Source organism: Antedon bifida, chromosome 5 (genome assembly GCF_963402885.1).
Source record: "Antedon bifida chromosome 5, ecAntBifi1.1, whole genome shotgun sequence".
NCBI lineage: Eukaryota > Metazoa > Echinodermata > Crinoidea > Comatulida > Antedonidae > Antedon > Antedon bifida.
Genome location: NC_136230.1, coordinates 415942 through 435406, shown reverse-complemented (window position 1 = coordinate 435406; position 19465 = coordinate 415942). Strand labels below are relative to the sequence as shown.

Genomic DNA, 19465 nt, shown 5'->3' with positions numbered 1-19465 from the left:
TTGCCATCGAAAACAACTAAGGATGGCGAAATCGTCAGGGTGAGAACAAACAAGAAAGGATGACAACAACGAACTAAACAAAATCAAACACAAGAACTACTGAACGACGTTTTTATTGATTTGCTCCTTATTTCCAGACCTGTATCTGGATGTCTTAAACTCTATCTAGAGTATTTTTATTTATTTTTTATTTATTTAGGATTACACAATCAGGTAAACGAAAACCTTTGTGACAAAAACAATGTGATGTGTTCAGGACATGATGATGTCATATCACTGCCATATTTGGGTGTATCACTACCATATTTGGGCACACTTTTTTTTGTCAAACTAGTTAAGTGTAGACAGAGCTTTGTAGCTAAATGTATTTGACATGTGAATAACTTCTTGAAATATGACGAAACATTATATTTTTTTGGATACAGTATACTATAGGAACTAATAACACGCTGATGCTTTATGCTCGCTCGTATGTGAAGTTCATACTAGCCAAAAAAGAATCCAATCACATATATTTGGCAGACCCATAACAGTGGACCTACAGAATTCCAACACCGCCTCGCTGTACATATATTGACTCCAAGCTTTAATAAGCGTTATAGAAACACGTATATTAAAATGTAACGGTATAATTTAAAAAAAAGGAATAATGTAGCTACAAGAAGGTTTATAATTTGATAAAACCGAGCAAGACGACGTCATCTCTGTATGATGACGGACTTAGTCAAGTAAGATATGACATTCTTATTTAATATGCGAATCAATGGAAATATATACTGTACTGCCTATTAAATATCGTAACCGACAGAATAACTATAACCTATTCATCAGTACATTTAAGAGCAAAATACTTAAAACGGCCGGCACCATTCTTTCGTTTCATCTGCGTGAATCTTAATTTTCCCCAAAAGCAATGCATGCACTTATCATCGTGGAGAAGTATGCGCAGTATCTCATTGCGCACTTCCTCCGCCCATGTTACAATTAAGATACAATTGACCAGTCGGAGTAATGAAAACTATACGTTAGAAGGCATATGATAGTCGTCAAGTATTCAAGAATTAAGTCACCGATTCGATACACTTAGATGATCGACGTTGCAATTACTACTTTACAAGCTACGTCTAGAAAGTGATAAATACTGACGATACAACGGGATAGAGAGCCTCGCAAGAAACACACTTCCTTCTAAAAAAACCGGTGACAATAATATCAGCTCGTCTAATAGCGTTAGAATTAGCTATACAGGTAAGAACGACCTAATGTTACCAACTTAAGCAAAATCGTTTTATTTCTAAGACTTGGCAAACATTTTTAGTAGTACAGTACATATTTTTATTTGTCGAAAGTTTTTTTCTTATGAACTTTTTTATGCCTATATACAATAAAATGTAAGAAAAATAATTAATAAATTGTATAATACTTTAAAAGGGTTAAAAAAAAGTTATGAATTGACTTAGCCTCTCCCAATTACCAATATATATCCAATCTAATTAAATTTGTTTATTTTTTTTATTGTCTATCATATGATGTTAACTGAACCTAATTCTATTCAGTATTTAGGTATGTGTTTTGCTCTTGTATTAAGATTTGGAAACTGAAAGCCACTATTAAAATATTTTTTATTTTTTTGGGCTTTCTGTGACTCTGTTCTTTTCTTACCGGTGTTTTAGAATTCGATTAATTCTTCGTAAGAAACGCTTTTTTTGTTTTTTAGTTTAAACAATTCTAGACAATTGTTCACACAGATTTGAAGTTTAAAATTCACTTTTGTATTTATTATCTGGATAAAAAAGAAATATCGTACCTTCTAGACTTACCTACATTATGTTTTAATGACTTGCACAGACGATGATAAGAGATTGACTATTCTTACGTAACTGCTGGTCAGTGAAACGACTAACGCGATAATAAAATAATAAAATAGATACATTTTTGGACGCTGCTTCAATGTTTTCCTGATATATTTCAATAATATATCGTTGTTAATATTGTAATTAATCTTTTTGCCCTTAGTGATGTTGTATTTGTCATCAATAAAGTGTTTCTTTTTGTCAATGTTTGCGTTCAGTAAGTTGTCTATTCTTTAGACGAAATATTTGATGTTTGTAAGATTTTAGGATTTTTAGTCATGTTAGACATTAGTTTATGTTCCTCTAAATGTCATTATAGGTTTAGTTTTAATCAATTAGGTAATGTGTCCTCATTTCTGTTTCTTCAGTTGAAATCAGCGATGACAGTAGCTAAATCAGTCAATTTATATTTTACCAGATAAATTCATTTTGTTAGACACACAATGTTGACGCGCGCGTAAGACAGCCGTTTGGTTATTGCCAGCGTTTCAGCGCGTGCATTAAATGTTGTCTTAGTTTTATGACTGACGAATTATGCGGTAACTACATGTTTCATTTGTTTCTGTTGGCACGAACTTGGTATATACTAATTTTAAGATAATATCGTAAGATAATGTTTTAAGACTGATTCACTTAACGGATTAGTAAATTTAAATTCTATTTGTTATTTCAAAGATGGATATTCTTGACAGATAATTTATACGATTTTTTAGACTAACACACTTTTGCTCTCAAAAAGTACAAATTTAAATCATTATAAATTTAATAATATTTATATATTGCAACTTTAATTTGATTTAAAGAACTACACGTTTGCGGAATAAATAATTCGATTAGATACTATTTCAAGTGGTCCGAAAATGAATTAAATATATTATTAATCTCACATTTGTTTATGAAGGGATGGATTTCTCCGATACACGATGTTTTACATAATATTTTGATGTCTCTTAATTTAATTATAATGAGTCAAACAAATACATATTGAAATCCCTGAATTAGGCAGTACATAAAAGTGACTAACCCATTTTAAAATTACTATAAAAGATAGTAAACATAGTTTACTTTTTACAAACGTATCGTTATAATCATATTTTAAACCGACGGACCTGTCCGTGGAAGAGAAGATAAAAAAATATGTTATATTTATATGGAACAGAGAATACAATCGGATAAAATTATATATATTTCGTCGGGACACGCATTAGCAACATCTTTTAACCATCGACATAATACTAAAAACAGTATGCGACAGAATTATGTAAGGTTAATTTTGAAATGCTTTAAATTTACCTGAAATCATGCATAAGATGCACCTTTGGTAATAATTACCGTTTAAAGAGGATAAATTAGTTTAGAAAGAGTATATGATTAACGTGTACAATGCTATCCGTCAACGTACAAGTGAATTCGTTGAGTCCCTAGTGTACGATAATGAATTGGTTGAGTCCCAAGTGTACGATAATGTTTTTACTAACGTCTATGATAAGCATACAAAAGTAGTTGCCAATGTTTTCAAGAAATATAATAATCATAGTATTTAAACTAGTTAAATATGTATTGTCCCCAAAAACATGACAAATAAAGATTAATTAGATCAAACTTTGATTATTTTGGTTATTTTGTAGTTTTAATAAAGTTAATCACTTCCATAAACAAAAAACAGAAAAGATATGTTTTCACTTATAAAATATAATAAATGGTTAAATTCAACCAAGAATCCATTGGCTGGCAGCCAATTTTACCATTTTTTGCGTTAAATTACAGTTTTTTCAGGTAAATACATTTTGTTTCGATCCAATTTTTGATCAAAGTGGATAACTATTATATAACATTAAAATGGCATATTCAACAAAACAAATTTTATAAAATTATTTTTCAGGGGGACAATACACCTTTAAATATTATGTTCTGATGTTAATTTTGCTGTGTTTCAAAGTGTCTTTTTTTTCTCTTTTGTGTGGATTTCACCCACTTTTATTTTTGCATAGCTTTGTAATAAATGTATGCTATCTTTATATTCTTCATATGTAAAGTTTTCATTATTATGTTTTTCTCTACTTATACAGATGTTTATAGCTGTTTCTTTCTTTGCTGATTTGCAATAAGCCACAGATCTGTATTGATTTCATTTTCCATAAAATTTAAAAATAAAATTTCAAACTGCGGCGAAACATATTGATAAAAGATCGGTATCTCATTCTTAATCAAACGATCTGATTTGGACAAATATCGCCTATATTAAGTAGTGATTATAATCATTTCATGAATAGTTATCATTTTGTGTTATCATGAGTAAATATCGCCTTTCATTCCACCATCATGTTGATAGGCATCATGCACTGACCACAAAGTCGACGCGCGTGTACAAAAATCGTACTATTTGCGAACGCACTCATTAAATTCGTTGCATGACTGGTAATCATTTTAATGATTACAAAGCATAATGTAGACGTTGCCAATGCTAACGATTAAATACAATATCCAACCACTTTGTAAGTACAATATTATATAACTTAAGTATAGGTGAACACGTTAAACAAGTACTTAACAAAGTGATTACATTGAATCACATTTTAATGGATTCTGCTTGTTAATTGTCTGATCTATTACATCATGGCCTTCTTCTCAATTGATCTTGAACGCTACTGATATATCAAGCAAAACACCATAACGATATCGTCACATCCTTCTCCTAATTTTATCGGATTGCGTATTCGGGTTTTGCAGACTAATACACGCTTGCTCTCTAAAAATACAAATTTAAATCTAATTTAACAATATTTATGTATTGTAAATTCAATTTGATATCAAGGAAAACACCATAACAATATCGTCACATTCTTCTAATTTGTTTTTATCGGATTACGTATTCGGGTTTTGTAGACTAATACACTTTTGCACTTAAACACATTTAAATCTAATTTAGCAATATTTATGTATTGTAAATTCAATTTTATATCAAGCAAAACACCCAAAACGATATCGTCACATTTGTTGTCATTTTTTTCTCTCGAAATAATTTTGTTTTCTCAAGAATATTGACCAATGACGACACGCATTTCGCTTGTGATTGGTCAACCCACGTGCGTTGCGCGTTCCTTGCGTTTCGTTTCTTCGCGATACAACGCAAACCATTATATAAACAAATAGTGTATTTTTTCATTGATGTATATAAGTAGAACTACATCAAACAAACAATGCAGTTTTCATTTAATTCTTATTTACATAATCTTATTTGATTCGTTATAAATGAAATGATGTCATTACTCCAAATTTGGTTCTGTAATAAATTAAAATTCTACAATTTGGAATATCAAACATTGTCCTTTCAACATCTATCTCTCTAATTGTTTTGAATTATAATGTGTAATTAATAAATTCAAATTGTCTGTCTTATCCGTTGCTGGCGACCATGACACGTACACCTCACACTTCCACTATTGTCAACATTATCGTTGTCTTTTTCTTTACTCTTGTTTGGTGTCGTTTAAAACACTCGTAACCTAGGTTACGGGTCCATTAATTGAATAGAATGTGATTAACGTCCAAAGCGTTGTGTCTGTAATGTCTGCATATTAATATTATGTGACTTTTATTTACGGTTCTATGACATTAATGTTATCAAAGACATCATGTTTGGAATATGTTGAGTAAGATTCAAATCTCATTTGTGTTATGAAACAATCCATCAGGGTTTTAGTTTATGTCCTCATGGAATTGGAAAATCATTTGAACAACAACATAATTGTCCTATATATAAAAATGTTGCCTTGAATTGACAATTACGCGCTATGGTTGTACGCGTACGCGATTCTTATCAAACTAATGATCTTTATGACGATGTTGCACTTTTGATATCATGATAGATAAAGAGATACTTAGATACAATTTTAAATCTAAGATCATACTCCATTGGTGAGGTACTATTAATTAATCAAGGGAATTCACATTATAGTATCATTATAGTTAACTTGATGTTTACTCCAGCACAGATGACGCCATGCTTTGCTTTGTGTCTATTATATACGTTGCTTATGCAGGGGCGGATCCATGAAAGCTTAACAGATATGGCGGGTAAAAAGACATAATCGGTCTTCTGAGACAATATCAGACAATTTTTTGTGTGTGTCTGTTTAGTTTCTATTTTAAGTTCTACACCAATATGAGTTTCAATGCCGTGTGATCGTTGTTGTACACTATAGGACTGAAACGTTATACGTTTCTTACTGAGATACGTTATATATATCGATATATACTGCGACTGCTACCGAATACGATTTCTTAATAGATTTAAACACATTGCTTTTATCGGGCAGAAAATTGAATTATGGCAAATGCTTATTGTACTTGAATATTATTATTAAATTATTCTATATAGTTTGAAATTGAAATATGATGATTTTGAATAACACACTGCCAAATAGACAAATTGCGAAAATGAATAATCAAAATTTAACTCTGTATAAGACTATAAGCACAAAATATATTTCCAGACAGTAAATGCCTGCCTAAGGATAATTTGTGTTGAAAATTGAACTTGGAAAATCGTAAACTTGATTCTAGTCTAATTGAATGCACAACACAATGATGTAATCGCGACGCAAGTATCCACCAATCACGACGCGATGGATCATCCGAACTGTCGCTTGTGATTGGTCAACTCACGCGCGTCGTGCGCGCCTATTCGTTGCTTTACGTCCAAATATAGGAATTAAGGTTTAGTTTGCCAAAGATTAATACAAACATTTACTGTTGAAAGGACATTAATGAATTACTTTGATAAGAGCGTTTTAGTAAATCGATTTATAAGCTATATTCCTTCATGAATATTGTTGTGTAAATGGGATAAGCAATTACAGACTTATAAATGTTATTATGAAACACTATACTCTCAGCAGCCTTAGAACATGATTTAAGCCAACATTAGCATGTAAAAAAAGACTCAAACTTTTTATAACACTCAAGTTACTCTAGTATGTTTATTTTTGTTACAAAATGTTTCTCGTTTCTCGCCAAGATCAAAACATTGCTATACTATAGTGTATTACGTATTAACATTGCTATACTATAGTGTATTACGTATTATGTATGTCTGCTTAAGCCCATTTCCCACTGGAACAAAACGCAAGGATGTAAACGCAACGCAAGGATGTAAACGCAACGCAAGGATGTAAACGCAACGCAAGGATGTAAACGCAACGCAAGGATGTAAACGCAACGCAAGGATGTAAACGCAACGCAAGTAATTTGACCAATCGCAAGCTATTTATTATCCCAACTGTCGATTGCCATTGGTTAAACTCGCTTGCGTTGCTCTTACGTCTTACGTCCGTTGAGTCCTAGTGGAAACCAAGCTTTAGTTCTCTACACAAGAACGCAACGCAGGGCGTTCGCGCAACAGCGCAAGCAATTTGACCAATCACAAGCAGTTTGAACTATCCATCATCGCTGCGATTGTTCTAATTACTTACGTTGCTAAGATGGCTGACCAATCGGCTATAATCTTTGTACGGTAAACTTTATACTTTCCATTTTTTATTAAGCTAAATAAAAGAATGTGAATATTTAGTAATCGCATTTTCGGCGTATTGCTTGCTCGTAAAATGCCACAATCCCTTCAAAGCCTGTCATTGTAATACATCGCCTTCTACGCACTGTACTAAAGAAGCATTGTATTAAGTCCATTAAAACCAATCATCTATCATACGATATTATAGGTTGACACTATATCATTATAATTGGTGTTACCCGTAAGTCTGTACATGCAAGGGAATAACTTGTGCGTGTATCCGTTTCTTAACGCCAATAAATAATACATCACATGATATACAAGAAGTCGGCATTGTGTTTAAAGTAACTATATCAGTATCATCTTATAATATTATTGAATTTATTTTATCATCAATAACAGTATAACCAAGGTAATCTAAATTGCCTTACACACCGCGAAGGGACACTGTGATAGCATGCGCGCACGCGTACAAAAAACGTACCAATAATATAAGCGTGTTTGAACGGACGCGCGCGTCAAAGGCGCAGGCGACCGTCTCTGCAATATCATGTGACACCAAAAAGAGTCCCAGATATCAACGTTATATGGATTTAACGTTGCTGTAATGTTATGATATCACATTTTACAACATGAACAAGTGTGTCAAAGTAACTTATGTTATCATAGTGGTGTAACGTTTCAATAATTGTTTTTTTTTTCTGATTTTCAATCTTAATTGCAACAAACGGTTGAAGTATTAACAATAATTAGAATGAATTGTTCTGTTTTGAATAACGATGCATTCCAAACACCAAATGTACAATTAATCAGAATACGCTGACCGTATCACTAACCGTTCATTCAAATCTTATTAATTATTCTTACAATCAAAATATACGATAACAATACCGTATTGGAGCTTTCCCGTAAACTTTGCATCTAAATTATAAATAAATAAGGATTTAGTCATGTTAAGGAGCGAGTAATATGCTTTGAATTTAACGACATAGAGAAAAAGCGGGTTGATGAAAACACTTGAACGTTGTAGGTTTAAGTTTGTGTTCTACTTATTCTACTGCCTTTAGCTATGTAATTAACAGCACAACGTGCCAATAACTTTATCATTAAAAATGATATCGTTTTTAACGTGTGTAGAAGTCACCAAATACATCGTTCTTAAAATTAATATCGTCTTAATTATTTCTATTTATGAACTAAGTGGTTTCCAATTAAAAATACTATCTTTGCGAACTAAAATGATATCGCTTAAGACTTTGTTCGTAATAAGTATTGTCTTACTTATTTCTAAATACGAACTATGATGACCTCAAATTGAAAATTGTTAGCGAAATAGAATAGTGGTATGTTGTATAAGTCACCATGATAACGAGAGCTATCTCTAATCACGATCTATCTCAACAATATATGAACTTTAGTGTATTATGTAAATGTAGTGACTTGCACTTACAAAATAATGAACTGATCTCATATCATTATATGTAGCGTTATCCCAATTACGTTATGACATTACCGTTAAATTATTTTAGAAAATAATGCAGTTTATTACATGTTGTTAACAACTTGTAATATCGCGAGTGTTTGACTGCGCGCGCGCGTACACAAATCGTACTAAATACAGCCGTGACTTCGTATCACTGCCGGCCGCCCCCAAACACATAACTCTTACATATTCACGATACCGCAGACGGTACTAATATCAGTGATAGAACGAAGTTTTTGTCGAAATGGAAATAAATAATTCATAAACGCATAAAATTAAAAGCCTGGAAGTTGTTAGGTTATAACCAAGGAACCCCATGGCAATTGTACATTCAATTAAGGACAGTAACTTCCATAAATCTAACGAGCTCTTCTTCTTCGTGGAAAGTAGTAGCGTTAGATTCTGATAGGAGTACGTTTTAATTACTAAGTAACTTTTTATGTCAAACGTTTGTTTGCTTTATGTTTGTATCTTATTTTCTGAAATGTATATAGGTTATATTACTATGTACAAATAAGGCAGAGTAAAAATCAACTCATTATACTCTTATGACTTGTACCACAACCATGCATGGTGTACCACAACCATGCATGGTGTGTGGAAGTCCAAGGTATCACAGTAGCTGTATTCATTTATTTCAGGAGTTTCACACATATGTTTTTTTTAAAAATTACTATCGAACGTGTTAATATAATTATTATTTTTATGTATTTTTAATTTATGTGTGGAGAATATTTATTGAATAAACGAATAAACAGTATCAACTCTGTTCAAATAGTAATTCCTAAACACAATGATCTTTTTTAAAAAGTCTTTCGTATCTACTGTCTATTCATGTAGACATCTCTTAACAGTTCTCTGTTATTAACAGATACTTTGTCTTCATTATTGAGCTTATACTGTGTTATAGGTAATTTATATAATGATGATGTGTATAACTCAAAGTGTATATTCGATGCGATCTGGGATCTTCAAAATATAAGTGCAAGAAATGCATACTAAAACATCAGTTTTTCTCGCTGATATTCGATATTTCAATATATCGATTTGTAATTTATCATTTTGGTAAAGGTAACCCAGCAACAAACAACCTTCTTTACATCGATTTATAGATCTCCAGATGGGATTCCTTATAATTGCCACAAATCGGGATCTCTATTATGAATAATGGATTTTTAAATGATATGACCTCGTGCTATATCTTGTTGACTATTATCATTGGCTTCAGGCACTACATTTATAAGAAACTGTCTGTTTTGTCACATTTTTATTCTATAAAATATATTAAGATTTAAAATGACTGCACAATTAACGATTGGTATTATTAGCAGAATCAGTATCACAATTCAGTGTTTGCTAGTAGAGTGGGCTGTCCAGAATATCCTAGTAATGGTTCGTGGGAGTATTGTCCAAAAGTTCAGCTAGCATGTTTCTTTTCTAATTCTTGGTAGCAGTGAGTAAGGTAAAGGTAAAGTCGAAACCTAAGCTAATGCTAACGGCCGTGGTGCCCATCTCCATTTCTTTAGCGTTTGGGCCAGACTCCACTAAGTGTGTATGTTTGTGGGTGGGTACGCCACTCCTCCCGCACAAACGAGTCTGATTTACCTTCCCAGTGCAGTGAGTAGCAGGCTTATATGAGCAAAGTTGGAGTAGAGAGATGCAGTATATCCAGTGTGGTTGTAATTAAAGCACTAGGCGTTATATGTACACATATTTTCAAAGCTATAATACTCACATTAGTTAATAGTATTATAGTGTAAACAAATATTAATAAAGCCAACATTACCGAGTTCTTCACATTAGTATTAGGTCCTCTCTCAATATTGACATGTTACACTTCGAATTAAGTTGATTGAATTCTAAGTGTATTGATTTTCATGATTAATTAAGGTGGAATTACTGTTCTTGGGTTTAAATACATTATTCGATTTCCTAAGGATTAAACAAAGTCAACGATACATTCTACCCGTCTCTAGAAACATTCCTGTATAATGTTCGTTATGAACGGAAAACAATACGAAATCGGAACTGTTGGTTATTGAAATTGTAATTTTACTACCTGACATATTAAAGCCTATCTTTAGTTATATGAATTCATGAATCAGAATTGACCTATTTTAAAATTCACAAATCTGGCATCGGATAGCCGTTGAAATGTTTATAAGACATTATATAATCCAATCTTGGTTAATATCGTTCAATGGCATGGCAAACAGCCAAATACATCGACAGCAATCAGTCAAAATGTCAAAGACCTTTTGTAAGAAAAGTTAATTCAAGACTAGATTCTTGTTAATGAACATTCATTTAATTCATTCAGATCGGGCTCACGGTGGTGCAGGGGTAATTTCAACGTTCAATTTGTAAACTAATAATGTTCCGTATTATTTCAATTATTGCTTTAAATAAAATGGCCCTTGAGCAAAAGCTCTGCACTATCAAACTTTATGTGACAAAAAATGTGATGTGCCCATATGGACATGATGATGTCATATAACCACCATATTTGGGCACATAACACTTTTTTGTCAAACTAATTTGATAGTGTAGACAGAGCTTAAGATAGATAACAACATCAGGATAAGTATTATAAAACTTTATTAAATAGTAGATATTCAATTAAAAACATGGAAATTAATGATGTTTTACATTGTAGTTTTTCGCCTTTATCAAAGATAATTTTTGATATATTTGTAGACCTACTTTTTGTAGTGATTTCTGAAGCTTGTATTGGACACATTCATCATGTTGCGAAGTTGGATGTGAAAATAAAAAGCTCACCGTAATCCCATTAAATCAGCGTTATTAGAAGCCCTGATAGATTTGACAGTGATGGCTTATTCAGATAGATAATTTATAATACTAAACTTTATTCAATTTTGCATGCATGCACTTTGTCAAAAGTTGTATCGTACTGTATGTTTAAAAGACCAGTGCCTAATTGATATCTTTATTGAATGCCTATATTATTGATTTATCCTTTATTTTAAAATTGTTTTAGTCAGTGACAAATTTTAAGCAATTTACAAAATTTTTTTTCTCGAAATATAGTAATGTTCGCATTATCAACCGTATCTGTCCTGGTAAAGAGGTTTGATCTTTGGAAAAAAATTGAAAAAAATTGATGTTATGTTTATACCATTCTCCATGACATTTATAACAAAAAGAATATTTGTTATAACGAGAAGATGTTTTTAACTGTTATTTGATGATTAAATCAAAGCTTACTACAAACAAACACGTAGAATGCTAACATGCCTGTCACACCTTAAACGACAAACATTATTCTAAAATATGTTTATTCCTTTAGTTGTACAGATATGTGAAAAGATAATATAGAATTAATACGGAAGACATTGACATGAAAGTTAGAATCACAACACGTCATCAGAGACAATTCGATCAATAATTCATATAAAAAAAAGCTTATGACATTTTTTTAATGCAATGGAATATACGAAAAGTTACAGCTGTAATTCCAATCTGTCAGTCTTCACGTTTTTACTACTGAAACATCCAGATACAAATGAAATGTTTATGATAATGGAACACATCCAATAAAAGGATAGAAATAATAATTTGTATAAAACATCAGATGCAACATCAATTACTATTTAATGTATAAATAGAAACTATTTTCCGCTTATATAACGTGTATTTGATTTCCAAAATGTAAAGTAAATTATTTATCTTATTCTCACGTGGAATGTTTCGTGTGGTTGGTATGATGAACCATCTCAATATATTTCCATTACCTTCTCGGGAAGTTCAAATGATAATGAGGCTTTTCAAATCAAATGAATTAATATTTTGCAAGGTAAATAATCAACATAACTATTTCAAGTTTATTGTTTCACTGTTAATACAATATGTAGAACATAAATTAATAAAATATAATTGTGTGAGGAGGACGCATTAAGCCAAGGCTTTAAGTTTGGTCCTCCAGATTTAAGTTTGGTCCAGACTATAATATTAGGCTATGTTTTACACCTCGTAGTTGCTCAACGTTTCGGTTGTTTTACTATATTCTTTTTGAGTAATGCTAGACTAGACTCGGTATTCCTTTCCAAACCTATTTTGAACAATAGTTTATTAATAAATAAAAATTGAGAATCGTAAAGTGATATGCTTTAAGTTTATTTCTGTAATCGGATAGTCTGCTACAGAATATCAAAAGTAAATAACAATGGTTATCCAGCAAGCTGTATATCGTCAGTGTTGTCACAAAAAGTGATGAATTGATACGCGCGTTCAAAGTCCGATCGTAATGATTTTTATACGCGCGCGTTGACTTCTTCGCGCCACTGTGGTATTAGGCCTATGTGGGTTGTTGTATATTGTACTAGTGTATTATCTTTTCATCTATTTTAATGCTATCATGTTATCTTAGTTAATCAACTGGAGTGTGTCTCTCCGTCACCTGCTCAAAATCGATTTTGTTTTTATTTATAAATTTATATAGGCCGAACCCATTCATGAGGCCGGCATTGTTAAAAAAAACATGTTGAAATACATTGCAAATTTAAGAGGTGCCAGAAATCGATTTGCCCCATAGTTGAATTACGTTCATTTGAAGTTTTAATATCGCTAGAAAGAGTACAGTGTAGTTATTAGTTATCTGTTGATTAAGTTATTGCATAATCATAATAAGTAATTTTGGTTTTATGTTTAGCCAGTGTTATAATTTTGTATTAATATTCATAATGAATGGACATATCGGCAGTTTCTTTGATATTGAACATGAATCAGCTGGGCCCAGATGAAAGAGTTTTTTTAGATTCTCGCTATTCTGCTATGTGTATTTATATTTAAAAAATAATATACTTGTGATGTTTATTGATTTCTCTCTTTATAAGTTGAAAAATATTTTGCAATTAGTGACAATGCTGATTTGTTATCTGCTGTTTCTTTCCAATTCCATTCATAGGCTCAAATGTTATCCATTCTTTTCTTGGGAAGGTGGTCACATGGTACATGCAGGCTTATTCGCGTATAGTTTTACGAGATAAATTAAGTACTTGGCATAAATAAGGTCTTAGGCTGCTGGTTTTAAGCATTGGTATGGATTATTAGTGTGAGTTAATAATGAACATAACATGTCGAAAGAATATCCAAATCAAATGTGTGAGTTGCATTCGTTTACATTCGAATTCTGTCTCTGTTTCGGAGAAGTTGATGCTGAAAATATAATTTTCGTTTTCTAAGGACAATAATGTTTAAATATCCCCTTATACGTTGCAAGGAAGGTTATGCAAACAGAGACCCATTTCTCGATGTTTGGAATTAAATCAGATGTAGATGTTGGAATTGTTATAACATAATTCAACGGAACGTTTCCATTAGGGGTGGAAAGAGGGGGTGGGGAGGGGATGGGTTCTCAGTCCGGTTTATATAGGCTAAATATGAAGAATAACAGAAAGCTCCCACTAAACCTGACGAATTAACTGTAGTTTTTTTTTAAAGCTTATGTTACGTTTTGATTGAGTTGTTTATTTTGTATTTAATCCATACGACTGTTGCCCATGGCATTGTGTTTTTGGTTTCTGTGTTTTCACCATTAGGAGGAAATTTAATTATTCACTGTTAATAAGTGATCATTCAGTGCATTTAGTTAAGTCTCTGTGTAGCTATACAAGATGGTACATTACAGTGATCATTCAGTGCGTTTAGTTAAGTCTCTGTGTAGCTATACAAGATGGTACATTACAGTGATCATTCAGTGCGTTTAGTTAAGTCTCTGTGTAGCTATACAAGATGGTACATTAACGCAATTAATGAACTATTATATTGTAAGTGACCGGAAGTGGTCTGTTGGGTATTGAGAGACAATTTTACAAACGAGTCCATCATTTGCTTGTCCAACAATTGACTTAATGATGTATTTTCCGTAGTAAGGAAATTACAAATGCTGTAATACGCTAAGACTTACGGTTGTCGAATGACTTTGTAAACATTCTGTGTTCATTACGGTCGATTATCACACTATATGGACTTTTCAACAGTAATTACATTCCTTGTAGAGAATATTTAGTGTTTATAGTGTGTTTAGAAACCATGTTTAGAATGTTTCAATAGGCCTATATTTCAATTCAATTCAACACATACACCATATGCGAGGATGCATATTTTAGGATGACGTGCTATTCTATGGTTTTAATACATTAGGCCTAGGCCTATACCTCTACATTCAGACATTTGTTTGTGAGTTGAAATACCTTACGTTGAGACTTTACTCGAAATGTCTTTTTTTTTTCAGATGTTCAGTCAGCCCCCCTTGTACCTCCTGTTGACATGGTTCCTTTTCCAGCACTCGTTATTGGCACAGGGTCATACAGGTGACAACATTCGTGAGGGCGGTGTTCGTTATAATGTAAGTATTCTCTCTTCAAAGGCGATGAAAACAAACCCATTAATGTTTTCGTTAAAGATGTATTGTCCCTAAAAAAAAAAAGAAAAATGAAGATTAATTAAATCAGACTCATTTGAATAGTTTTATTTTGTAGTTTTAATAATGTGAATCACTTCCGTAGAAAAAATTTTTCACTTGTAAAATGACAAAATAAATGTTTAAATTCAACCAAAAATCCATTGGCTTGCAGCCAATTTGACTATTTACAGTTTTTTCAGGTAAGTTTTGTTTCGATTTAATTTTTGGTCAAAGTTGATAACTATTATGTGACATTAAAATGGCATATTCAACAAAAAATGTTTTCAGGGGAGACAATACATCTTTAATAGATAAATATCATTATCAGTGTTGCAATGTGAGCTTTACACTATATATTTTATTTGATTAATTACGCCACTGATATTGTATTGTTTTGATTTTTATATTATTTTTTTATATTATTTGATATACCTTCCTTCTCCAACTCTTTCATCGTGTTAATATACTGCACAGTGTAAAGTACAATCTTGACACCCAAATTCCATAATTATTGGATAAAAGTAAGTTAATGTTCTAGCCACGACTCAATATGTTCATGTTAGAGACGTTTTACATTTTCTAGCCCGGATTAAAATGAAATAGTGTAGACAGTTTCGCCAATGTTTTCAATTTATTAAACTCCCTGCAGAATATTTAAAATAACATGCCTAAGTTAAAAATAATAACAAGGTTGCAGTAGCAATATTGGTAATAATTTTATTAAATAAAAGAATAATATATAGTATCATTAAGGCCCCTAGAGGCACCGCAATAGTCTTTGAAACGAATCCGGAACTAGCCCACGGAGAGTGTTTGATATTCAAGTTATAGGCTAATTAATGTCTTGATATTTAAAGTTATCAAAACAACATTCGTGGGTTACGAAAGCAAACATGAAATAAGACAGCTTGCCGCTAAATTGAAAGTCAATGAATTTATAATGAACTTTGTTCTAATTATGTTTTTCTAAATCTTTAATAATCCGTTCGATCTTTTACAGAGACCACATGGCGGCGGTGTTCCATCAAAGAAGGCTAATACTAGTTCAGAACCAATAAACAACTGGATTAGAGCACTACCAGTCTTACATCGAGGTTTATACTTTGGAAAAAGAGTCCCAGCGAATGGTTACCAACTTGAAGATCAATTTCGTGATCCTGCAGTTGCACATTTGGCATCAAAAAGAAATCCAGCTTTAAGTGAGTTTATGTTGGGGAAGAGAGATCCAAGCTTTAGTAGTTACATGCTCGGAAAGAGAAATCCACGATTAAGTGACCTGATGTTAGGAAAACGAGATCCCAGACTGAGCGATCTTATGCTGGGAAAGAGAGATCCGCGACTGAGTGATCTCATGCTAGGAAAGAGAGATCCGCGACTGAGCGACCTCATGCTAGGAAAGAGAGATCCAGGCTTTAGTGACTTTACGTTTGGTAAAAGAGATGCACTAGGCGATTTTATGATGGGCAAAAGAGAAGCACGCTTATCAGATTATATAATGGGAAAACGAGATCCACGTATAAGTGATTTCATTATGGGCCGAAGAGAATTAGGAGAAAATGACGTTCAACGACATATGGGAAACAATTACTATGATAACGAAGTAGAACATGAAGCTAAACATTATGTTCTAAGTGATGGAAACCGAGAAAGGATAGAAGACAACATGAATAATGTGATTTACGATGACACTGATATTCCAAATCAAGCTGAAGTTTCGGAGTTGCAGGAATTGGAATCGAGTTCAAGTGTAAAGAGAAAAGCTAAGTTGCCGCGTCCAGTATTTCTTGGAACCGGTAAAACACCTTCTCACATTTGGCATACCCTCGGAGCAGGCAAGAGGATGTCATCTGTACCGGATTATGAAGATGAAGAAGAAAACGTACAAACCGAAATCAAACGTTCAGCGGATCCAAAAACATCAGTGAGAAGGTTCCCGCCAGCAGCTCTTCATAAAGGTCTGTATTTTGGAAAAAGAGCAGCGACTTGGGCAGACATGTAACATCACTTCTTAAATTTAGACGAGTTCCGAGTGTCCTAACGAAAAACGTGCCTTGCTTTAGATCACTCCACTTCGGTACAAGATCAGAGGAGCCTCAACAAAATTGGAGCTATAATGCTTTAGTGATGAAATCAACAACTTAGATAGACTTACTTTTCTTAAAGTCGGTAGAAGTATGGTTTTCATACCGCCAAATGGAAATTGTGAACACCTTGTTCACTGATTTATTTTTACAATATTAATATATGATTATTGTATTTTAGAACAAAATAGTATCAATTATTTTCTATCTTGAAAAACTATCAGATATTTCAAACTCATTTAATGATAAGATGCATCCAGTTTATGAATGATTTCGTTTAACATTCGTTTCTAACCATCTTAATTGTGTGAAATTGAGATTAAATTCCGTAATTGGAGTAAGCGTTGTTACGTCTACGTGGCAGGTTGCTGGGTTACGGTACCGTAACTAATGTGACCATCCGGACTAATAGCGACTATTCCGTCCAGAGAAGAATCAAGCAGACCCAATGTTTGGAATCAATACATTTTCAAATGCCAAATAATTTGGTAAATTTAAATAACGTTTATGAATTATCAATTAAATTATCCGAGTATATTATTACTGTAGGGTGACGTCATATCTGTATGTGCTGGTTGTGTTGGTATGTCATGAACTTTGACATAACCGCGCGCACTTCAGTATTAAATAAAGCCAATCTAACAAGGCACGCCATGGAGCTAATAAGGTAGTGTAACTATATGTTATTTTCCAAAATTGTATTTATTTTCAAATGATTAAAAGTATTAGATGAAAAGTACAGAATTTGATAATTTCTTGTTCATCATCAAAGATAGAATATCTTTTAAATCGTTCTGACTGTAGGAAAACCAATTATCCTAGTGTTATAGTCAATGATAAACAACAATATTCAATCGATAGACAAGAATAAAAGATGCTGTTATTTTTATTTTTTTCCTAATTTATTAGTGTTATTTTTTTGAATAATACTATTATATAAATATATTATATTGATACAGAAAACTACTATTTTCGTTATGTGTTATCTGTTTTATGCGTATAATGAATTATTTTCTTATATTATAGAGTATTAACAATGATTGAATAGTAATGAGTGCATAATGTAAATATACGCTGAGAAAATAAAAGTCATTACTAGTTTGTGATTGGTTCAAAATTATTATGAAACTCGTTCTTGAACAGAGCGATTAAACACTAGTTGATTTGACAACCATATGTTTTTCCAAGCCCAAGTATTTGTGTTCAAATCCGGATAATTTCGTTGGTGTCTCGACGTGCCAGGCGACTTTGCAACTATTGAGTCTAAAAATCATTCTGCGCATGTACGTGTATTTCTGTGCGCGCGCATAACTTCTTTTACTCGATAGCTGCGTAGTCGCGTGACGCGTGTCATGAAATCATCAACATTTAAACGCGCGTGTCATGTTTGTGTCTCATCCTATTTTTATATCCTTAAATGTCAGTTGATAGTAATCAAGTTATCAATCTATTCATTCACACCTTTCTTTGATTTGTCCAGAATGCGTTCCGTAAATTACTCACTGATTGTAAACACAATGTCACAATCTACATGTCTGATTGTCAAAACAGTATAATGACAATTATCCTCGACATGTTGCTAAACTTGAGTCTATAAATCTCGTCATCTCTCACAATACGTTCTAATTGCCAGCAGTAGGAATGATACAGTAAACTATTATCTTTATTGAAAACAAAGTATTTATACTTGGGGAGAGATAGAAATATTCTTCCGCCACATTTCATTCTTCCAATACATCTATAACAACATGTACGCGCGCTTTTTATGTACTTATTGAGAAGAGACATCGACCTTTATTCAGTCTAAACTTTCGTGGTTGTATGGCGTTTCATGCGGTTTTTTTGGAACTCAGTCAAATGGTATGTTTATTTTTGGCCTCTTTTAGTATCGTCTGATTTTTTCATTCATTTCACCACTTTCAATTGAAAATCTTCATAAACTATTTCATGTTACGAATGGTTTTCTGATGTTGTTAATTGATAGATCTAATTGGAACTCATTCATTCTATCACCAATAAGATGTTGACAACTTATGTTTCCGTAATGTTATTAAGACTCTGCCCCAATTATTGCTAATTTGTTAAATCAGAAACAATGTTGATATCAAT

The 19465-nt window shown here is 32.4% G+C and overlaps 1 protein-coding gene across 1 annotated transcript; it reads left to right on the top strand.

Moving 5' to 3' along the window:
• Positions 1–1041: 1041 nt before the first annotated feature.
• Positions 1042–18457, top strand: LOC144842825 (uncharacterized). The gene is made up of 3 exons (XM_078699374.1): positions 1042–1248; positions 15105–15218; positions 16276–18457. The coding sequence occupies exons 2-3, from the start codon at positions 15105–15107 to the stop codon at positions 17272–17274; spliced, it is 1113 nt and encodes a 370-aa protein (XP_078555500.1). The 5' UTR covers positions 1042–1248; the 3' UTR covers positions 17275–18457.
• The last annotated feature ends 1008 nt before the right edge of the window (positions 18458–19465 follow it).

Bases quoted from the DNA above. Each gene is read 5' to 3' on its own strand.
- LOC144842825 (XM_078699374.1), top strand. From the start codon at position 15,105: ATGTTCAGTCAGCCCCCCTTGTACCTCCTGTTGACATGGTTCCTTTTC. The intron at 15,219-16,275 runs GTAAGTATTCTC...GATCTTTTACAG, and splicing joins AGGGCGGTGTTCGTTATAAT to AGACCACATGGCGGCGGTGT.